The sequence below is a fragment of the Anolis sagrei genome, chromosome Y (genome assembly GCF_037176765.1).
Source record: "Anolis sagrei isolate rAnoSag1 chromosome Y, rAnoSag1.mat, whole genome shotgun sequence".
In the NCBI taxonomy this organism is placed as follows: Eukaryota; Metazoa; Chordata; class Lepidosauria; order Squamata; family Dactyloidae; genus Anolis; species Anolis sagrei.
In genome coordinates this window covers 7,909,996-7,930,491 of record NC_090035.1, presented here as the reverse complement: position 1 = coordinate 7,930,491, position 20,496 = coordinate 7,909,996, and the positions used below count along the sequence as shown (strand labels likewise).

Genomic DNA, 20,496 nt, shown 5'->3' with positions numbered 1-20,496 from the left:
TATAAGATAAAGGTTTAGGAGAGGGGAAAAAAATAGCATTTTCCACTGAGCTTTACGGTTATAATATTACTCCTTTATAGAAAGAGAAGGGCACAATCCAAAGAACCGAGCAGGGAAATTAGTTCATCAGGAAAAGAGATCTCAAATCGCTCCCTGCAATCTTGTTTTAAAGTTTTAAAACTTTTCTCCCATATGACTGCCCACCACTATCCATACATTAAGATTCATAGCACTTCCACAGCTGCTTGAATAGTAAACAGAGTGTTATTTCCTAAAACTGCTCTTACAACTGGAGGAGTATTTCTATACTTGTGCAGATCTTTGCTCTTTTCCTCCAAAATGCCATTTCACATACTCACCAGCTGGTATTCACTCCTGCGGCTAAAAGCTTCTTTGATCCCAGAATCCTTCCACAGACCAATCAAGGCAGGCACATACAGCTGGAACAGAGAGGGTTCAATGGGCATCCCAGCCCTGTTTTCAAAAGCCATCAGAAACATCCCATGCTTCTCATTCTCGGTGTACTGCCAAGGAATGCCTAGTTTGTCCCGTGCATCGACTAGAACCTTGCAGCCCTGAAAAAGACAGAAAACACAAATTCAGTGATGTTCAATTACATTATAGTATGACATTTGGGGCACAGTATTTAGTATTTAAATATTGACTACTCCCAAACTCAGGACAAAGTGTCTAATACCCTTTTGTCTTCCCCTTTTTTCAACTATCAATATCCAATTACTGCATATATTCGAGTATAAGCCAACCCGAATATAAGCTGAGGCACCTAACTGTATCACAAAAAACAGGGAAAACGTATTAACTCAAGTATAAGCCGAGGCTACTGGTAAATTTCAAAATAATAATCTATATAAATAAAAATTTAATATTCGTTTGTGGGATTAACATATCTCAGAAACCACTGGATGAATTGACACGAAATTTTGACACAATACATCTAACAGTCCAACGAGTGTTCACCACCCCCCAAAATACAAAAAAACAAAAACCAAAACCAAAAAGCCTCTCAGGAGAATGGACTTAAAAAACCCCAAAATTTATTTATCGTGTCATCAGCAACCATTGTATTACAATTCTAACAGAGCAAAACAAACACAGAGATTAAAAAGAAAAAGAAAAAAACCAAAATACACCATATATATGCATGTGCACACACACACACACACACCTATACACATGCACACATACATACATACATACACATACGAATATATATACCCAAGCACACACAAATATACACATGCACACAACATACACATATATAAACACAAATATGCATAAAGACAAGCACACACATATACACAATATACATATGCACTTATAAACACACAAATATATACACACATATATACACATCCACACACACATATGCATACACATACCCCCCACACACATATCTGTTGATAAGCCAGAATGTGTCCAGAGGAGGGAAACTAAAAAGATCAAGGGTCTGGAGAACAAGCCCTATGAGGAGTGGCTTAAAGAGCTGGGCATGTTTAGCCTGAAGAAGAGGAGGCTGAGAGGAGACATGATAGCCATGTATAAATATGTGAGAGGAACTCATAGGGAGGAGGGAGCAAGCTTGTTTTCTGCTTCACTGGAGACTAGGACGTGAAACAATGGCTTCAAACTACAAGAAAGGAGATTCCATCTGAACATGAGGAAGAACTTCCTGACAGTGAGAGCCGTTCAGCAGTGGAACTCTCTGCCCCAGAGTGTGGTGGAAGCTCCTTCTTTGGAAGCTTTTAAACAGAGGCTGAATGGCCATCTGTCGGGGATGCTTTGAATGCGATTTTCCTGCTTCTTGGCAGGATGGGGTTGGACTGGATGGCCCATGAGGTCTCTTCCAACTCTAGGATTCTAGGATTTCATCCAAACCAAGTTCATGAAACAGGCAGAATGTAAGAGAAGAAAATTCTAAAGTCAGATCGATGGCAGCCCAATTGCTTCTCTAAAAATATTAATATCTTCCTGCTAGTTACACTACATGGCATGCCATGTAGGTTTTTAAATGCTGTATGTTATTGTTATTGCTTATTGTGTATTTTTTTGTTTTTGAGTTTTATTTTAACTGTTTGTATTGATTATTTGTTATTGCCTTTGTTTATTGATGTGTTGTGGGCTTGGCCTCATGTAAGCCACACCGAGTCCCTTGGAGAGATGGTAGTGGGGTACAAATAAAATTATTATTATTATTATTATTATTATTATTATTATTATGCCATGTATAAATATGTGAGAGGAAGCCACAGGGAGGAGGGAGCAAGCTTGTTTTCTGCTTCCTTGGACACTAGGACGCGGAACAATGGCTTCAAACTACAAGAGAGGAGATTCCATCTGAACATGAGGAAGAACTTCCTGACTGTGAGAGCCGTTCAGCAGTGGAACTCTCTGCCCCGGAGTGTGGTGGAGGCTCCTTCTTTGGAAGCTTTTAAACAGAGGCTGGATGGCCATCTGTCAGGGGTGATTTGAATGCAATATTCCTGCTTCTTGGCAGAATGGGGTTGGACTGGATGGCCCATGAGGTCTCTTCCAACTCTTTGATTCTAGGATTCTATGCCACCTCTGAGTATTCCTTGCTTAAGAAAACTTATAATGGACAGGCTACTTGAAAGCAAATACACAAAAGCAATATGATGGCTTGTAAGCATGTCAAAGTACTTGCGATACAAGCTTACAATTCTTCTTTCCAACTCCAAGTAGAGAAAATAATGGCTAAAACTATTCAGTAACAAAATTTGAAAAGAAAATCTGTTCCTCATTTGGAATTGTTATTTCCTGTGCGGTACTTACTTTGAAAGTAGTTGTTATACTCCAGAAACACTATTTTTGGTGGCTAATGGTAGTACTATAATTTCTTTCAGCCTAGGTACTTCGTTTATAATTTCCCTTAATGAAAACATGCCATTTTTAACCTTTCAATGTGCAGACCACAACAAAGTTTTTGCAGACTAATAAATGTCCATTTTTTAAAAATGAGAGAACCAATTAGAATATATATATATATATATATATATATATATATATATATATATATATATATATGCTTTGTGCATAATGAGTGCCTTAAAAACAAAAGAACCAATGAACGAAATCACACCAAATTTGGCAACAAAACATCTCAAAACACAAGGAGTGACCATCACTCAAAAAATTATGATTTTGTCATTTAGGAGTTGTAGTTGTTGGGATTTATAGTTCACCTACAATCAAAGAGCATTCTGAACTCCACCAACGATGGAATTGAACCAAACTTGGCACACAGAACTCCCTTGACTAACTGAAAATATTGGAAGGGTTTGGTGGGCATTGACCTTGAGTTTGGGAGTTGTAGTTCACCTACATCCAGAGAGCACTGTGGACTCAAACAATGATGGATCTGGACCAAACTTGGCACAAGCACTCAATATGCCCAAATATGAACACAGATGGAGTTTGGGGGAAATAGACCTTGACATTTGGGAGTTGTAGCCACTGGGATTCACAGTTCACCTACAATCAAAGAGCATTCTGAACCCCACGAACGACAGAATCGGGGCAACTTCCCACACAGAACCCCCACAACCAACAGAAAATACTTAAGGCCATCCAGCCCAACTCCCTTCACCAGGGCAAGAAAATGTAATCAAACCCCTCCTGACAAAGAGCCATCCAGCCATAGATATAGATATGATTTACACACACACACAAATATAGTATCATAGATTTGAAAGGGACCCTTAAAGAAGGACAATGATATCTTGCATGTTCCACGTGAACACTGACAAAGAAACAACAAGAAATACTGTTTACCACAAGCATCAAGACATTACATAGATTAGAAACTAACACTTTCTCTTTACTCTGTTTTCCATATCAAACAGACTGGGCCACAGCAATGCGTGGCAGGGGACCGCTAGTGACAATTATAATTCAGTAACAAAAATAGTGTTACACAGTATTATGTATGTGTCAAACACAGTGTTTCTGGACACCATAGACCTGGCACTTACAGAATTAAAAGTATCTTGCACAGTCCCACATATTTCGTCATTTAGACACAGGTTAGTAGTGTAAACATCAAGATTACTGGAATACTGAATGAAAAGAGCAGACCCCACGAACAAAAGAATATTCACTTTACTTAGCCTACGGAAACTTAATCCATCGACTTAAGCGGAAAGTCTTCGTATTTGTAGCTGCATTTATGCCTGCAATCTAGAAGACGACTTTCTGGCTCCAAGTAAATCCCAAGAAATGGAAAAAAAGGCTTAAGAGGGTTGTCTTGATGCCGTGACAGTGAAACCTTGAAGGTGAAAACTGATTTGAAGAGAGGCGGAAATTGATATGAGATACTTACTGAAAATGTATTATCCAAATTAGTACATACACTGCACCGCAACTAAACAGATCAGGCAAAAACCTATTTGTAAATTAGCAACTCTAATTTATAATGTATTGTTGAAGGATAAATAAAGAACAACACTCAAAAACAGGCGAATTCCAGACAAGAAACAATCAGGGCCAGTTAATCACCTCCCAACAAAGGATTCCCCCAGGCAGTAAGAAGCCAGATCTTGAAATTGGTAGGCCATTGAATGCTAATCAAGGTAGCCAATTGAAACATTCACACCTATGTCAAATAGAGAAGAGTTCTTTCTCCCACTCTGGACATTATTCCACAGACATATAAACCCCATTATCCTAGTTTCCAATAATGATGATGGTGATGATGGTAATAATAATAATGATGATGATGGAACTTTGAAAAAGGAGACGGAATCATAGAATCAAAGAGTTGGAAGAGACTTCCTGGGCCATCCAGTCCAACCCCCTGCAAAGAAGCAGGAATATTGCATTCAAATCACCCCAGACAGATGGCCATCCAGCCTCTGTTTAAAAGCTTCTAAAGAAGGAGCCTCCACCACACTCCAAGGCAGAGTTCCACTGCTGAACGGCTCTCACAGCCAGGAAGTTCTTTCTCATGTTTCTTGTAGTTTGAAGCCATTGTTTCGTGGCCTAGTCTCCAGGGAAGCAGAAAACAAGCTTGCTCCTTCCTTCCTGTGACTTCCTCTCACGTATTTATACATGGCTATCATATCTCCTCTCAGCCTTCTCTTCTTCAGGCTAAACATGCCCAGCTCCTTAAGCCGCTCCTCATAGGGCTTGTTCTCCAGACCCTTGATCATTTTAGTTTCCCTCCTCTGGACACATTCCAGCTTGTCAATATCTCTCTTGAATTGTGGTGCCCAGAATTGGACACAATATTCCAGGTGTGGTCTAATTGGATACAATATTCCAGGTGCAGAGGGCCTGATTCCGGCAGCCCAAGAATAAGCCATTAGAACCAATGCCATCAAAGCCAGAATTGAAAAGTCGATGTCAGATCCCAAATGTAGACTCTGCAAGGAAGCAGATGAAACACCAAATCCCATCCTCAGCTGCTGCAAGAAGATCGCGCAGACAACTGCAAGCAGAGGCATAACACTGTTGCTCAGATGATTCATTGGAACCTGTGCCACAAACACCATCTGCCTGTGACAAAGAACTGGTGGGATCACAAGCCGGAAAAAGTTACAGAAAATGAACACATCAAACTCCTCTGGGATTTCCGAATTCAGACAGACTAGAGTTTTAGAGCACAATACTCCTGACCTCACAATCGTGTTAAAAAACAAAGTATGCATTGTCAATGTTGACAGCAGGATTGAAGAGAAACAAATAGAAAAGCTGACACAATACGAGGATTTAAAGATCGAACTGCAAAGACTCTGGCACAAGCCAGTCAAGGTGGTCCCAATGGTGATCGGCACACTGGGTGCAGTGCCTAAAGACCTTGGCCTGCACTTAAACACAATCGGCGCTGATCAAATCACCATATCCCAGCTGCAGAAGGCCATCTTACTGGGATTTGCACGCATTATTCGCCGATACATCACACAATCCTAGACACTTGGGAAGTGTCTGACGTGTGATCCAATACAACAGCCAACAGAGTGATCTTGCCTGCTGTCGACTCATCTTGTTGTGTTTCTAACAACAACAACAACAACAACAACAACAACACAATTATATACTGCTCTATCTCCCCTCAGGGCAGACTCAGGGCAGTTTCCAAATAGCAAAATACCAACATACAGAGTACGCAAAACATAAGCATAGAATTATCAAAACAACACAAATACATTAAAAACCAATCCAACAGACCTCACAATCTCTTAGGATGCCTGCCATAGATGCAGCGAAACGTCAGGAAAGAATGCTTCTGGAACATGCCCTTACAGCCCGGAAAACTCACAAGAACCCTCTAATTTACAATGTTCAGACTTTCACCTACAATTTTAACACTTGGAAGGATCTTTCCCCCCAGCAAAATGTATTATTCTTGGCATTCATATAGATTTAATTGATTAAGGCTGCAAAACAATCATACCCACTGAAGAGAAAAGCCTATTGTATACAGGTTCCAGATAAAGCAATATAGGATTTCACTGCAATGTTCAACTCAGATGAATTTCTCTTGTTACAGGTTTTTAATGTATTTGTATATTCCTTGTGAATAGTCTGAACTAACAAACTCCATGTATCTGAATTGGGGATACCTGGCTCGATGGGAGTACCTGTGGAAAAGTTCTTGGGAGTCCTCGTGGGCAGGAAGGTGAACATGAGTCAACAATGTGATGCAGCAGCTAAAAAAGCCAATGAGATTTTGGCCTGCATCAATAGGAGTCTAGTGCCTAGATCCAGGGAAGTTATACTACCGCTCTATTCTGCTTTGGTCAAACCACACCTAGAGTCACACCGTGTCCAATTCTGGCCATCACAATTGAAGGGAGACTCTAAGCTGGAAGGTGTCCAGAGGAGGGTGACCCAAATGATGACGGGTCTGGAGAACATGCCATATGAGGAGCGGCTGAAAGAGCTTGGCATGTTTAGCCTGCAGAAGAGAAGGCTGAGAGGAGATAGGATGAGGGCCATGGATCACGTGAGGGGAAGTCATAGGGAGGAGGGAGCAAACTTCCTTTCTGCTGCCCTGAAGACTAGGACACACGAAAAAGAAAGGAGATTCCACCTGATCATTGGGGAGAACTTCCTAATGGTGAAAGCTGTTCATCAGTGGAACTCTCTGCCCCATAGTGTGGTGAAGGCTCCTTCTTTGGAGGCTTTTAAGCAGAGGCTGGATGGCCATCTGTCAGGGGTGGTTTGAATGCAATTTTCCTGCTTCTTGGAAAATGGGGTTGGACTGATGGCCCATGAAGTCTCTTTCAAGTCTAAGATACTATGATCTCATTTTAAAAACCTATATTAAAATTTAGGTTCAATTAACAAGCCAATCCACCGTTAGGTTGTGAGTATTTACTTTAAGCAAAGCAAAACCGACGTTTGGAAAGCTAGGATAAATGCTAGGAAAAAATACAAGTCTAACCACTGCCTGCACTGGATGGAAAAATAAATTTTGGATTGTGGTTTACTTTCAGCACTTGCAACTGTGCCTTCTCTGTAAAGACAGATATAAAGGGAAAACACAACAGTAAACAAGGCAAATTGCCTAATTGACACTTAAGTATTACTAATATTTTCCGAAAGCATCTAATGTCTGTCAGAGTGAATGAAAATCTATGATTAACTTTGTAATAGATCATATATAGGCAATCTTTGCTTGAAAACTAATAATTTTCAGGGGGGAGTAGTGGTGGGTGTAATGAATGAAATGAAACGTTATTTATCACCCACCGTATCTCCCTGAAGGGACTCAGGGCGGCTTACAACAAAACACACCATGGCAAACATTCAATGCCTACAATAATATACGTATAAACAAATCACTAAACCAATTAAAAACAGCTCAATAAATTTATTTATCGTGTCAGTGCAACCAGTCGATTATATTACATTTCTAACAGAACAAAGCAAAAAACAAAAAACAAAACAAAACCAGAGAAAATACAAAATGTGTGAGTTTGGTAGTTGATTAAATGTCCTTTGACCAGTATCTGGCCACTTGGAGTGCTTCTGGTGTTGCTGCAAGAAGGTCCTCCATGGTGCATGTGACAGGACTCAGGTTGCATTGCAGCAGGTGGTCCGTGGTTTGCTCTTCTCCACACTCACATGTCGAGGATTCCACTTTGTGGCCCCATTTCTGAAGGTTGGCTCTGCATCTCGTGGTGCCAGAGCGCAGTCTGTTCAGTGCCTTCCAAGTTGCCCAGTCCTCTGTGTGCCCAGCGTGGAGTCTCTCATTTGGTATCAGCCATTGGTTGAGGTTCTGGGTTTGAGCATGCCACTTTTGGACTCTCGCTTGCTGAGGTGTTCCGGCGAATGTCTCTGTAGATCTTAGAAAACTATTTCTAGATTTAAGTCGTTGACATGCTGGCTGATGCCCAAACAGGGGATGAGCTGGAGATGTCTCTGCCTTGGTCCTCTCACTATTGGCTGCTACTTCCCGGCGGATGTCAGGTGGAGCTCAATAAATTATAAACCAATGTCAATGAATAAGAAGCAGCATAGTTCACATATTTACTAATATATTAAATCCTTGAAATCATTTAATATCTCTAAAATTAGGCTAAAATTGTTGGAGGGGAGATGGAGAGCAGCAGATTAACAGGGCGGATGCTAGCAGCTAGGTAAGGTGCATATAGATATACCTAGTCCTCCTCCTCTCCATAAGCTAAATTGCATAGATGTGTTTTTAATGAAGGAGAGGGAGGAGGGGACCATTTTTAACTCTTTAGGGAGGGAGTTCCAAAGGTGGGGAGCAATCACAGAGAAGGCCCTCTCTCGCTCCCACCAGCCATGCTTGAGACAGGGGTGGAACCGAGAAGTGGGCCTCCTCCATCGACCACAGTGCTCATGTTGGTTTGTATACAGAGATGCGGTCTTTCAAATAGTCTGGGCCTGAACTGTTTAGGTCCCAGTGGTTCTCAACCTTCCTAATGCCACGACTCCCAACCAATGCCGCGACTCCCAACCAATGAAAATTATTTTCATTGTAATTTTGCTACTGTTATGAATCGTAATGTAAATATCTGATATGCAGGATGTATTTTCATTCACTGGACCAAATTTGGCACAAATACCCAATATGCGCCAATTTGAATACTGGTGGGGTTGGGGGGAGGTACTGGTTTTATCATTTGAGAGTTGTACTTGCTGGGATTTATAGTTCATCTACAATCAAAGAGCATTCTGAACACCAATGATGGAACGGAACCCATCTTGGCATACAGGACTCCCATGACAACAGAAAACACTAGCAGGGTTTGGTGGGCATTGATCTTGAGTTTGGGAGTTGTAGTTCACCTACATGATGGATCTGGACCAAATTTGGCACAAATACTCAATATGCCCAAGTGTGAACACTAGTGGAGTTTAGGGAAAATAGACCTTGGCATTTGGAAGTTGTAGTTGCTGAGATTTATAGTTCACCTACAATCAAAGAGCATTCTGAACCCCACCAACAATAGAATTGGACCTAACTTTCCACATAAAACCCAGATGACCAAGAGAAAATACTGTGTTTTCTGATGGTCTTTGGCGACCCCTTGGACACCTTCTCGTAACCGCCTAGGGGTCCCGACCCCCAGGTTGAGAAACACTGGTTTAGGGCTTTATAGGTAATGACCAGCATTTTATATTTAGGCCGGAATCAGATTGGCAGCCAGTGGAGTTGCCATAACATTGGAGTTTTCCACTCTCTGTATGTGGCTCCAGTTAGTAATCTGGCTGCCGATCTCTGAACCAGCTGTAGCTTCTGAACTGTCTTCAAAGGAAGCCCCACGTAGAGAGCATTGCACTAGTCCCAACGGGATGTGACCAAGGTGTGGACTACCGTAGCCAAGTCTGGCATCTCAAGGTATGGGTGCAAATGGCGCACAAGTTTTAATTGTGCAAAGGCGCTACTGGCCACCACCGGCACCTAGGGTTCCAAGGTCAACGATAAGTCCAGGATCTCCCCCAGACTGCAAATCTGCATCTTCAGGGGGAGTGCAACCATGTCCAACACAGGCTGTAATCCCATACCCTGGTCTGCCTTCTGACTGACCAGGAGTACCACTGTCTTGTCTGGATTTACTTTCAACTTATTAGCCCTCATCCAGTCCATCACTGCTGACCGGCACTAGTTTAGGGGCAGGACAACATTATATGTACGTGCATATAACTTGTAAGCCGCTCTGAGTCCCCTTCGGGGTCAGAAGGGCAGGATATAAATGTCGTAAATAAATAAACAAACATATTTGGCATAAAAATGGATGATTGAATAAATTGTAATTAGATTAAAACATGGATATAACATTTCTAAAATTAAAACTACTTAAAATATAAATTGATTGAAAAGTTAATGCAACGTTCACTTTTATGTGTGCCCATCTATGCATGAGCCTTTAATCCTTCTGTAGTCATAAGGTGCCTTTTTTTCATGTCTGGCGCATTGTGAAGGCGTGCTGTGTCCCCTTCCGGGGGTGAGAGGGAAGGAATACAAACATGTGAAATAAATAAAGAAAGAATACATATTTTCACTTTTATTATGTGTATAGATGTGCTTTGATTTGTATTGTATTATGCTGTGAGCTGCTTTTTTGGTCCCGTTAGGGAGAACAGCAGGATATACATATTTATTATTATTACTATTACTATTATTATTATTTCATGTCAGGAGTGACTTGATAAACTGCAAGTCACTTCTGGTGTGAGAGAATTGGCTGTCTGCAAGAATGTTGCTCAGGGGACGCCCGAATATTCTTTGATGTTTTACCATCCTTGTGGGAGGCTTCTCTCATGTCCCCGCATGGGGAGCTGGAGCTGATAGAGAGCTCAACCTGCTCTCCCTGGATTCGAACCGCTGACCTATTGGTCAGCAGTCCTGCCAGCACAAGTGTTTGCGCTGCCCGTGGCTCCAAAAGTGCCAGTGACATCACAGGATAATACCAAGTCACTTTGGGAGCCAATTTCTATACCTATTACAATTTTCAATGTATTTTTTAAATCAGGGGTAACATCTGTCTGCTGTAAACACAACCCAACTAAAACCATATAGGCAAACAGATCTGGGTTACAGACTGCTATCTACACTACTGTTAACTTACTGGAGGAAATACAGGATACAGACACAAGGAATTAATAGATAACAAACTCTTTAATACTTCAATAAATATGAATAAACTAAGTTTATTTTTGCATTATCTTTTGCAGAAAAGCAGCAGATGGATGTTTTCCTTCAATCTTGCATGAGATTCTCAGTAGCTTCTCATGCTAGACCGTATCTGCAAATTTTGCAGAGTCGCAGAGTGGTACCACTCCCTAGAAAAACACTCTTTCCAAAGCCAACATTCTGGAATCTGTTTGCTTCCAATATTCAGGGTTATATTCTCTGCACCATGGAAAATCTGGATTCCTGCTGTTCTTTAAAAACAGGTTTCTAGCCCCGAGGGTGAGAGAGCAAGACCAGAAAACAAGTCTGAGCAGTTACCAGGGTGTGTAAATGCTGCTCAGCCCCCTATTCCTTCAGTTGTGGCTTCTCTTTTTTAAACAATCCACCTTCAGTGAGGCTCTAACCTTGCCCGCCTGATGATACATGGCTGAAATACAATTTATTCTGAATTCTACAAGCAACAAGGCACAGGAAGTAGCATAACAAGCTCACAAGATTACTAATATTTCTTAGTGCTGGACGATTCTCAACTGCTTTTAGGGTATATGTTTTAATGTTTACTTATTGTCTTATTAGATTATTGCTATTTTAGTTGCACTCAGGAGCCCCCGGTGGCACAGTGGGTTAAACCCCTGTGCTGGCAGGACTGAAGACCGACAGGTCACAGGTTCGAATCCGGGGAGAGGCGGATGAGCTCCCTCTATCACCTCCAGCTCCTCATGCGGGGACATGAGAGAAGCCTCCCACAAGGGTGATTAAAAACATCAAATCATCCGGGCGTCCCCTGGGCAACGTCTTTGCAGACAGCCAATTCTCTCACACCAGAAGTGACTTGCAGTTTTGCAAGTCGCTCCTGACACAACAAAAAAAAGTTGCATTCAAATATTTAATTATTTTATTGTACGGTTACTGTTGTTATTGTGCATTATTCTGTATTGTTTTCGATGTGCTTGCACTTACCTAGGCATTGAATGTTTGCCTTTTTGTGTGTGTAAACCGCTCTGAGTCCCTTTGGGGAGACAGGGCAGTCTAGGAATAAAGCATTATTGTTACTTGTTTTAGACAAAGTTGTGTATTTTTAACTGTTTATTTTAGTTGCTTGTTTTGTTTTATCTTGTTGTTTGTTTTATTTTACGTTGACACTGCACATGGCATTGAACGTTTGCTTTTTGTTTTTGGAAGTAGCCCTGAGTCTCCTTGGGGAAGAGAGAGGGCGAGTTAAAAATAAAGTTTTTATTTTATTTTACTAACACAAAAACACAGTATGACACAGCAAACCGAGATATATATGCTGGATTTTGTATCACAAAATCACAAGTTAAACATTTCCCAAGCGTCTAGGACTGTGTGATGTATTTTCGAATGAGGCGCGCAGGTCCAAGTAAGGTGGCCTTTTGCAGTTGACAGATCGTGATTTTGTCAATGTTTATTGTTTCCAAATAATGGTTGAGAACTTTTGGTATGGCACCCAGGGTGCCGATTACCACTGGGACCACCTGTACTGGTTTATGCCAGAGCATTTGTAGTTCTATTATTATTATTATTATTACTACTACTACTACAACAAGATTAGTACACAGCAAACAAGATCACTATGCTGGCTGTTGTATTGGATCACACGTTGGACACTTCCCAAGTGATGATTATTATTATCATTATTATTATTAGAAGTGGAGTGGTGTGCTCCCTGTAACCAGCTCCTGTTAATAGAGCTCCTGTTATCTTACATAAATAAAAATGTAATGTTCGTTTGTGGGATTAGCATAATTCAAAAACCACTGGACGAATTGACACCAAATTCGGACACAAGACACCGATCAGGCCAACGAGTGACCTTCACTCATAAAAACACTGAAAACATAGCAGAAGGGACTTAAAAAGCCAAAAAAAAAATCACAACACATGCGCAAAACCATATATATACACAAACACATATATACACACGTATACACAAATATATACACACACAAAGCACATATACACAGACTGCGCCACAGCAACGCGTGGCAGAGGACAGCTAGTAACACATAAATACAACACATTTTTTAACCTATACAGCCCTAAATGGTTCGGGCCCAGCCTACTTGAGGGAACCCATCGTGTTCTACGAGCCCACATGAGCCCTAAGATCATCAGGAGAAGCCCTTCCTCGGTCCTGCCATCGTCACAAGCATGACTGGTGGGAACAAGAGAAAGGGCCTTTTCGGTGGTGGCACCACAGCCCTCGAACTCTCTTCCTAGAGAGGTGCGATCGGCCCCCTCTTTGTTGACCTTTCATTCTCAAATTAAACCTTTTGATGGAACCAGGCCTTTCCTGAAGATCAACAATAGGCAATGGCCAGATACATACTAGTAATTGTATATTATTGGAATGTTATTTCAGACCGGCAATATTTTAACACGGCTTAAAGGAAATTGAGCTTTTTAGGGCCCTAGAACAACTTTTAATGGATAACCATAATGGCCTGAGTGTCAGAGAATTTTGTAATAGTTTTAATGGTATAATGTTTCAATTTATTAATTTGGCAAACTTGGGTTATGTAGTATGTATTTGTGTTTAGTTTTGCTTATATGATTTTTTTTGTTGTATTTTTATGTGATGCAATTTTGTCATCAATTTTTTAATTGTACACAACACATAAGGATCACATAATGCCAGGTTAACCCTGAAATACTTCATCAGGACTTAAAGCTTGTTATGTTTGCAGTAATTGCATCATCGGTGGGGTTCGGTGTGCTCTCTGGCTGTAGGGTAAACTACAACTCCCACTATGGGGAGTCAGTCCCCTCAAACCCCTCCAGTAGGCTGAGTTAGTCATGGGGGTTCTGTGTGCCAAGTTTGGACCAGGTCCACCATTGGTGGAGGTCACAGTTTCTTTGGTTGTGGGTGAACTAAAACTCCCAGAAAGGAAGGTCAGTTCCTTCCAAACCACAATCTAATTTTTTGGCATACGAGGTATGCATGCCAAGTTTAGTCCAGATCCATCTTTGTTTGTGTTCATAGTGCGCTCTGGATATAGGTGAACTACAACTCCTATAAATCCATTTAGTATGTTTTGTTGGTCATGGGGGTTCTGTGTGCCGAGTTAGTTCCAGGTCCATCGTTGGAGTTAAGAGTTCTCTAAGACTGCAGGTGAACTATACATCCCAGTACCTACAACTCCTATAAATCATAGTGATTTCTTCCCAAATCTATCCAGTATGCTCAGCTGCTGATCAATTCCTCTGTTTGCGGTGTGCCACAGAGAATAGGAAAGGGTTAAGGGAGAGGCCATAGGTAGAGTCATGCAAATTCCACACCAGTGGAGAGATTAAGGAACACTGGGATGCCTGTAGTGGAAGAAACACATAAAATCTAGGATGGAACTGTCCCCGAATGAAAACTTTCACTTGGGTGGTGGGCAGTGTGGTGTTTGTGGGAAGATTGACAGAACTCTTGGCGCTCACTATTACCTGCAATGTCATTGGAGGGAGGGCCTTTGGTGTCTCCTGAGCAGTGGGAGCTATAGTTGTTTGTGGAAGCAGGAGCTTGTGTGTGCAAGTGGACACCCCAGCCACATATACACCTACATATTTTCACTTTTATTATGTGTATCTAGATATATAGACAGACTTATTTTGATTTGTATTGTATTTTTTTCGTGAGCTGCTTTGGGTCCTGTTAGGGCAGTGTTTCTCAATCTTCCTAATGCCACGACCCCTTAATACAGTTCCTTATGTTGCGTTGACCCCCAATCATAACATTATTTTCGTTGCTACTTCATAACTGTCATTTTGCTACTGTTACGAATTGTAATGTAAATATCTGATATGCAGGATGTATTCTCATTCACTGGACGAAATTTGGCACAAATGCTTGATATGCCCAAATTTGAATACTAGTGGGATTTGGGGGGGGGGGGGGGGGATTGATTTTATTTGGGAGTTGTAGTTGCTGGGATTTCTAGTTCATCTACAATCAAAGAGCATCCTGAACTCAATCAACAAAATACTGGAAGGGTTTGTTGGGCATTGACCTTGAGTTTTGGAGTTGTAGTTCATCTACATCTAGAGAGCACTGTAGATTCAAACAATGATGGATATGGACCAAACTTGGCACAGATACTCCATATGCCCAAATGTGAACACTGGTGGAGTTTGGGGAAAATAGACCTTGACATTTGGGAGTTGTAGTTTCTGGGATTTCTAGTTCATCTACAATCAAGGAGCATTCTGAACCCCACCAACAAGAGAATTGGGCCAAATTTCCCACACAGAACCCCCATGACCAACAGAAAATACTGTGTTTTCTGATGGTCTTTGGCAACTCCTCTGACACTCCCTCGTGACCCCCCCCCCCCCCCGGGGCCCCGACCCTGGAGCACAGTGCAGGAGAGCACAGTGCAGGAGAAATGGGGGAACTGTCTTCCTCGACCCCTCTCTTCACTCTGGTCCCAGAGCAGCAGTTGGTATAATTTTATATATATATATATATATATATATATGTATGTATGTATTGTGTACATACATACATAATTGTGTGTATGTGTGTGTGTGTGTGTGTGTGTGTGTGTGTGTGTGTGTGTATATATAAATGTTCAATGTATTGTTGAAGGCTCTCATGGCCGGAATCACTGGGTTGTTGTAGGTTTTTTTTGGGCTATATGGCCATGTTCTAGAGCAGTGGTTCTCAACCTGGGGTCCCCAGATGTTTTTGGCCTTCAACTCCCAGAAATCCTAACAGCTGGTAAACTGGCTGGGATTTCTGGGAGTTGTAGGCCAAAAACATCTGGGGACCCCAGGTTGAGAACCATTGGTCTAGAGGCATTCTATCCTGACGTTTCGCCTGCATCTATGGCAAGCATCCTCAGAGGTAGTGAGGTGATGTTCGTATGTGGGATTAACAGAACTCAAGAACTACTGGACGAATTGACACCAAATTTGGACACAAGACACCTAACAACCCAATGTATGTCCTTCACTCAAAAAAATTGATTTTGTCATTTGGGAGTTGTAGTTGCTGGGATGTATAGTTCACCTACAATCAAAGAGCATTCCGAACCCCACCAACGACGGAATGGAACCAAATTTGGTACACAATTCTACCATGACAAACAGAAAATACTGGAAGGGTTTGGTGAGCAGTGTACTTTGATTTTGGAGTTGTAGTTCACCTACATCCAGAGAGCACTGTGGACTCAAACACTGATGGATCTGGACCAAACTCTACACTAATACTCAATATGCCCAAATGTGAACACTGGCGGAGTTTGGGGAGAATAGAATCTTGGCATTTGGAAGTTGTAGTTGCTGGGATTTGTAGTTCACCTACAATCACAGAGCATTCTGAACCCCACCAACGACAGAATTGGGCCAAACCTCCCACACAGAATCCCCATGGCCCCCAGAGTGGGCCACAGCAACATGTGGCAGGGGATGGCTAGTATATTATATTATTAGTACAATGCAGGAGACAAGGGTGAATAGTCTTCCTGACCCCCTCTCTTCACTCTGGTCCCAGAGCAGCAACTGGTATATTTTATTATATTGTATTACATTATAATATTATCCAAGTCAAAATAAAGAATAAGCATTGCAAAATTCCAAAGATTAAGTTAAATGCAGAATATAGTTCCAAAGATCTTCAGGTAAAAACAGGAGACACAATCCTATTGGTAAGGTTCAAACCAGAGTCCCAGGTACAAGCAATAAAACAATTGCCCCATGAATCACCATGCAAGAAATCCCAAGCGTACTGCTTTCCAGGCTAAGGTTATTCCATGAAGCTTTCAGGCTAATAAGCTATGTTGAACTGACACTTTCCCTTGGTTTGCAAGAAGCCTAAATCTAAGCTACCTATCCGACCGCATCTCTGCCTATGAACCCACCAGGACTTTGAGATCTTCTGGGGAGACCCTGCTCTCGATCCCGCCTGCTTCTCAAGCTCGGCTGGCGGGGACGAGAGATAGGGTCTTCTCGGTGGTGGCTCCTTGGCTGTGGAACGCCCTTCCTACGGACATTAGACTAGCACCATCTCTAATGGTATTCCGCAAAAAGGTGAAGACCTGGCTGTTTGAGCAGGTGTTCGAATAATTAGTGCAATGATTGGTTAATGAACACTGGAATGGAACAATGGATGACGAATCTGGAACATGTTTTTGATGACGAGACGACAGTGAATGGGTACTGTAGTAACTGTTTATTAATTGTGTAATGTGTTAGGTTGTTAACTGTTTCTATACTGTAGCACTGAATTTTTGCTGTTCGTATTTGTTGTGCACCGCTGTGAGTCGCCTTCGGGCTGAGAACAGCGGTATATAAGTAAGGTAAATAAATAAATAATATATATATATATATTATATTATATTATATTATTAGCACAGTGCAGGAGAAAAGGGGGAACTGTCTTCCTGGATCCCTCTCTTCACTCTGGTCCCAGAGCAGCAACTGGTATATTTTATTATATTGTATTACATTATAATATTATCCAAGTCAAAATAAAGAATAAGCATTGCAAAGTTCCAAAGATTAAGTTAAATGCAGAATATAGTTCCAAAGATCTTCAGGTAAAAACAGGAGACACAATCCTATTGGCAAGGTTCAAACCAGAGTCCCAGGTACAAGCAATAAAACAATTGTCCCATGAATCACCATGCAAGAAATCCCAAGCGTACTGCTTTCCAGGCTAAGGTTATTCCATGAAGCTTTCAGGCTAATAAGCTATGTTGAACTGACACTTTCCCTTGGTTTGCAAGAAGCCTAAATACCTTTCTAACATGAAAACATCACATGAAATATTGTCGAAGGCTTTCATGGCTGGGATCACTGGGTTGATCACCTTGATTTGCATTCAATGTCCTGGAAGCGCCTGGGGGGAATCTCTTGCTGAGAGTGAATTGATGTGCCTGATTGTTTACTCTCTGCCATAGCAAAGCACCTGATGAACCAGCCTGGACATAGCATATTATTTGAGAACACAGAAATGCTGGACCACTCTCACAACCACCATGTCAGGCTACACAGAGAAGCCATTGAAATCCACAAGAAGCATGTGGACAATTTCATAAGAAAGGAGGAAACCATGAAAATGAACAAAATCTGGCTACCAGTATTACAAAACTCAAAAATTACAACAGCAAAACAACAGAGAGTAAACAATCAGGCACATCAATTCACTCTCAACAAGAGATTCCCCCCAGGTGCTTCCAGGCCATTGAATGCAAATCAAGATGATCAGCTGAAACATTACCCTGGTCATTCCACAGATATATAAACCCCTTTTTTCTACTTCCAACAGACCTCACTACCTCTGAGGATGCTTGCCATAGATGCAGGCGAAACGTCAGGAGAAAAATTGCCTCCAGAACATTTATTTATTTATTTACTTTACTTCTATACCGCTATTCTCAGCCCGAAGGCGACTCACAGCGGTTCACAACACACAGAAAACAGCGAAATTCAATACACCAATATAAAAACAGTTAACAACCTAAACAATACACAGTTAATACACAATTTACTATAATAACCATCAATAGCATCTCATCACTAAAAACACGATCCAAATTCATCATCCATTGTTCCATTCCTATGTCATTACCAGTCACTGCACTAATTATTCGAACGCCTGCTGAAATAACCAGGTCTTTACTTTCTTGCGGAATATCATTAGGGATGGTGCTAACCTAATGTCTGTGGGAAGGGCGTTCCACAGCCGGGGAGCCACCACCGAGAAGGCCTTATCTCTCGTCCCCGCCAGCCGTGCTTGTGAAGCTGGCGGGATCGAGAGCACGGCCTCCCCGGAAGATGGCCATATAGCCCGGAAAAACCTACAACAACCCATTACATGAAATAATTGCGATGACCTTTCACTGAGCTGGCTTCTCGTCTGCCGGCCAGGCGAGAACTCCGCCTGACCCGGAGATCAAGACGAGCTTGCCGGGTCAGGTCACTGTGAAGCAAGCAAGCAAAGTTTATTGAATAGTCTATTGACCGCAGCAGTTGGTATACTTATTTATATATGTGTGTATATGTGTGTGTGTGTTGTTATTGTTGAGTGTTGTTGGGGGCGCCCTCCCTTCCCCTTGGCCTGGAGGCCCTCTCGCTCGCTGGGCCTGTACCTTGAGGGCGTTCTCGTAGATGGTGGCGCGGAAGTCGAGCAGGGCCTTCTGGTCGAACTCCCTCCCGTGGATGATGCGCATCTGCTTGAGGAAGGTGGACTTGCCGCTCTCCCCGGCGCCCAGCAGCAGGATCTTGACCAGGCGGCGGACGGCGCGGCGCTCGCGGGCCAGCTGCGCGTCGATCTCGCGGCTGCGGCGCCGGGCCTCGCGCTCCGCCTCCCCGCCGCCCCCGCCCCGCTCCTTCCCGGTCCCGCGGGGAGAGGCCTCGGCCGGCAAGAGGCAGCGGCTCAGCGTCCGCACCACCCCGGACATGGCCGCAGGAGGGGAGCCCCTCTCCGCCCCGTCCGCCCACTTCCGGTCTAGCCTCGCAAATGGCCGGCCCCGCCTCGATCCCGGCGCCCCTCACGCCACGCCCCGCCCCGCGCCCTCGCTCCACCTCACCATTGGTCACTCACGCGCATCACTCAAGCGCCTCCGTTACCCCCATTGGATGAAAAGTCTCCGACGGTAGGAACTGCCAGGTGATTGGACAGCCACCCCTCGACCTGCCTTGTCTTCCTTCCCTCAACTCTCGGCTCCGCCCTAAACTCTCGAACATTATTGGTCTAACCCTTCACGTCACTCAAACTCAATTCGCTCTTCCCATTGGGTGAAGCGGTCCGAAAGGCGGAGCAACGGAGGGAACGGGAAGGGGATTGGACAGACACGTCTCAACCCTCTTCCAATCGCCTCACTTGCCTCACCTCGACTCCGCCCTAACTCTTGAACCTTATTGGTCTACGCTAACCCTTCACGTCACTCAAAGTCAATTCGCTTTTCCCATTGGGTGAAATGGCTCGGAAGGCGGGGCAACGGAGGGAACGGGAAGGGGATTGGACAGACACCTCTCAACCCTCTCCCAATCGCCTCACTTGCCTCACCTCGACTCCGCCCTAACTCTCGAAGCTTATTGGTCTACTCTAGCCCTTCACGTCACTCAAAGTCAATGCGCTCTTCCCATTGGATGAAGCGGTCCGAAAGGCGGGGCAACGGAGGGAACGAGAAGGGGATTGGACAGACAGTCCTCACTCGCCTCACCTCGACTCCGCCCTAACTCTCGAAGCTTATTGGTCCACTCTAACCCTTCACGTCACTCAAAGTCAATTCGCTTTTTCCATTGGGTGAAACGACTGAAAGGCGGGAAAATAGAAGGAACGGGACAGGGATTGGACAGACACCTCTCAACCCTCTTCCAATCGCCTCACTTGCCTC

General features: G+C 42.9%; 1 protein-coding gene across 1 annotated transcript in view; it reads right to left on the bottom strand.

Moving 5' to 3' along the window:
- LOC132782165 (guanine nucleotide-binding protein subunit alpha-12) overlaps nucleotides 1-19,600 on the bottom strand; it is a 40,893-nt gene extending 21,293 nt beyond the window's left edge. Inside the window, exons 1-2 of the mRNA XM_067461329.1 lie at nucleotides 19,246-19,600; nucleotides 360-575 (exon numbers count right to left, since the gene is read on the bottom strand). Coding sequence (XP_067317430.1) covers nucleotides 360-575; nucleotides 19,246-19,557 — 528 coding nt within the window. The 5' untranslated portion in view covers nucleotides 19,558-19,600. The remainder of the gene's footprint in view (nucleotides 1-359; nucleotides 576-19,245) is intronic.
- Nucleotides 19,601-20,496: the final 896 nt, after the last annotated feature.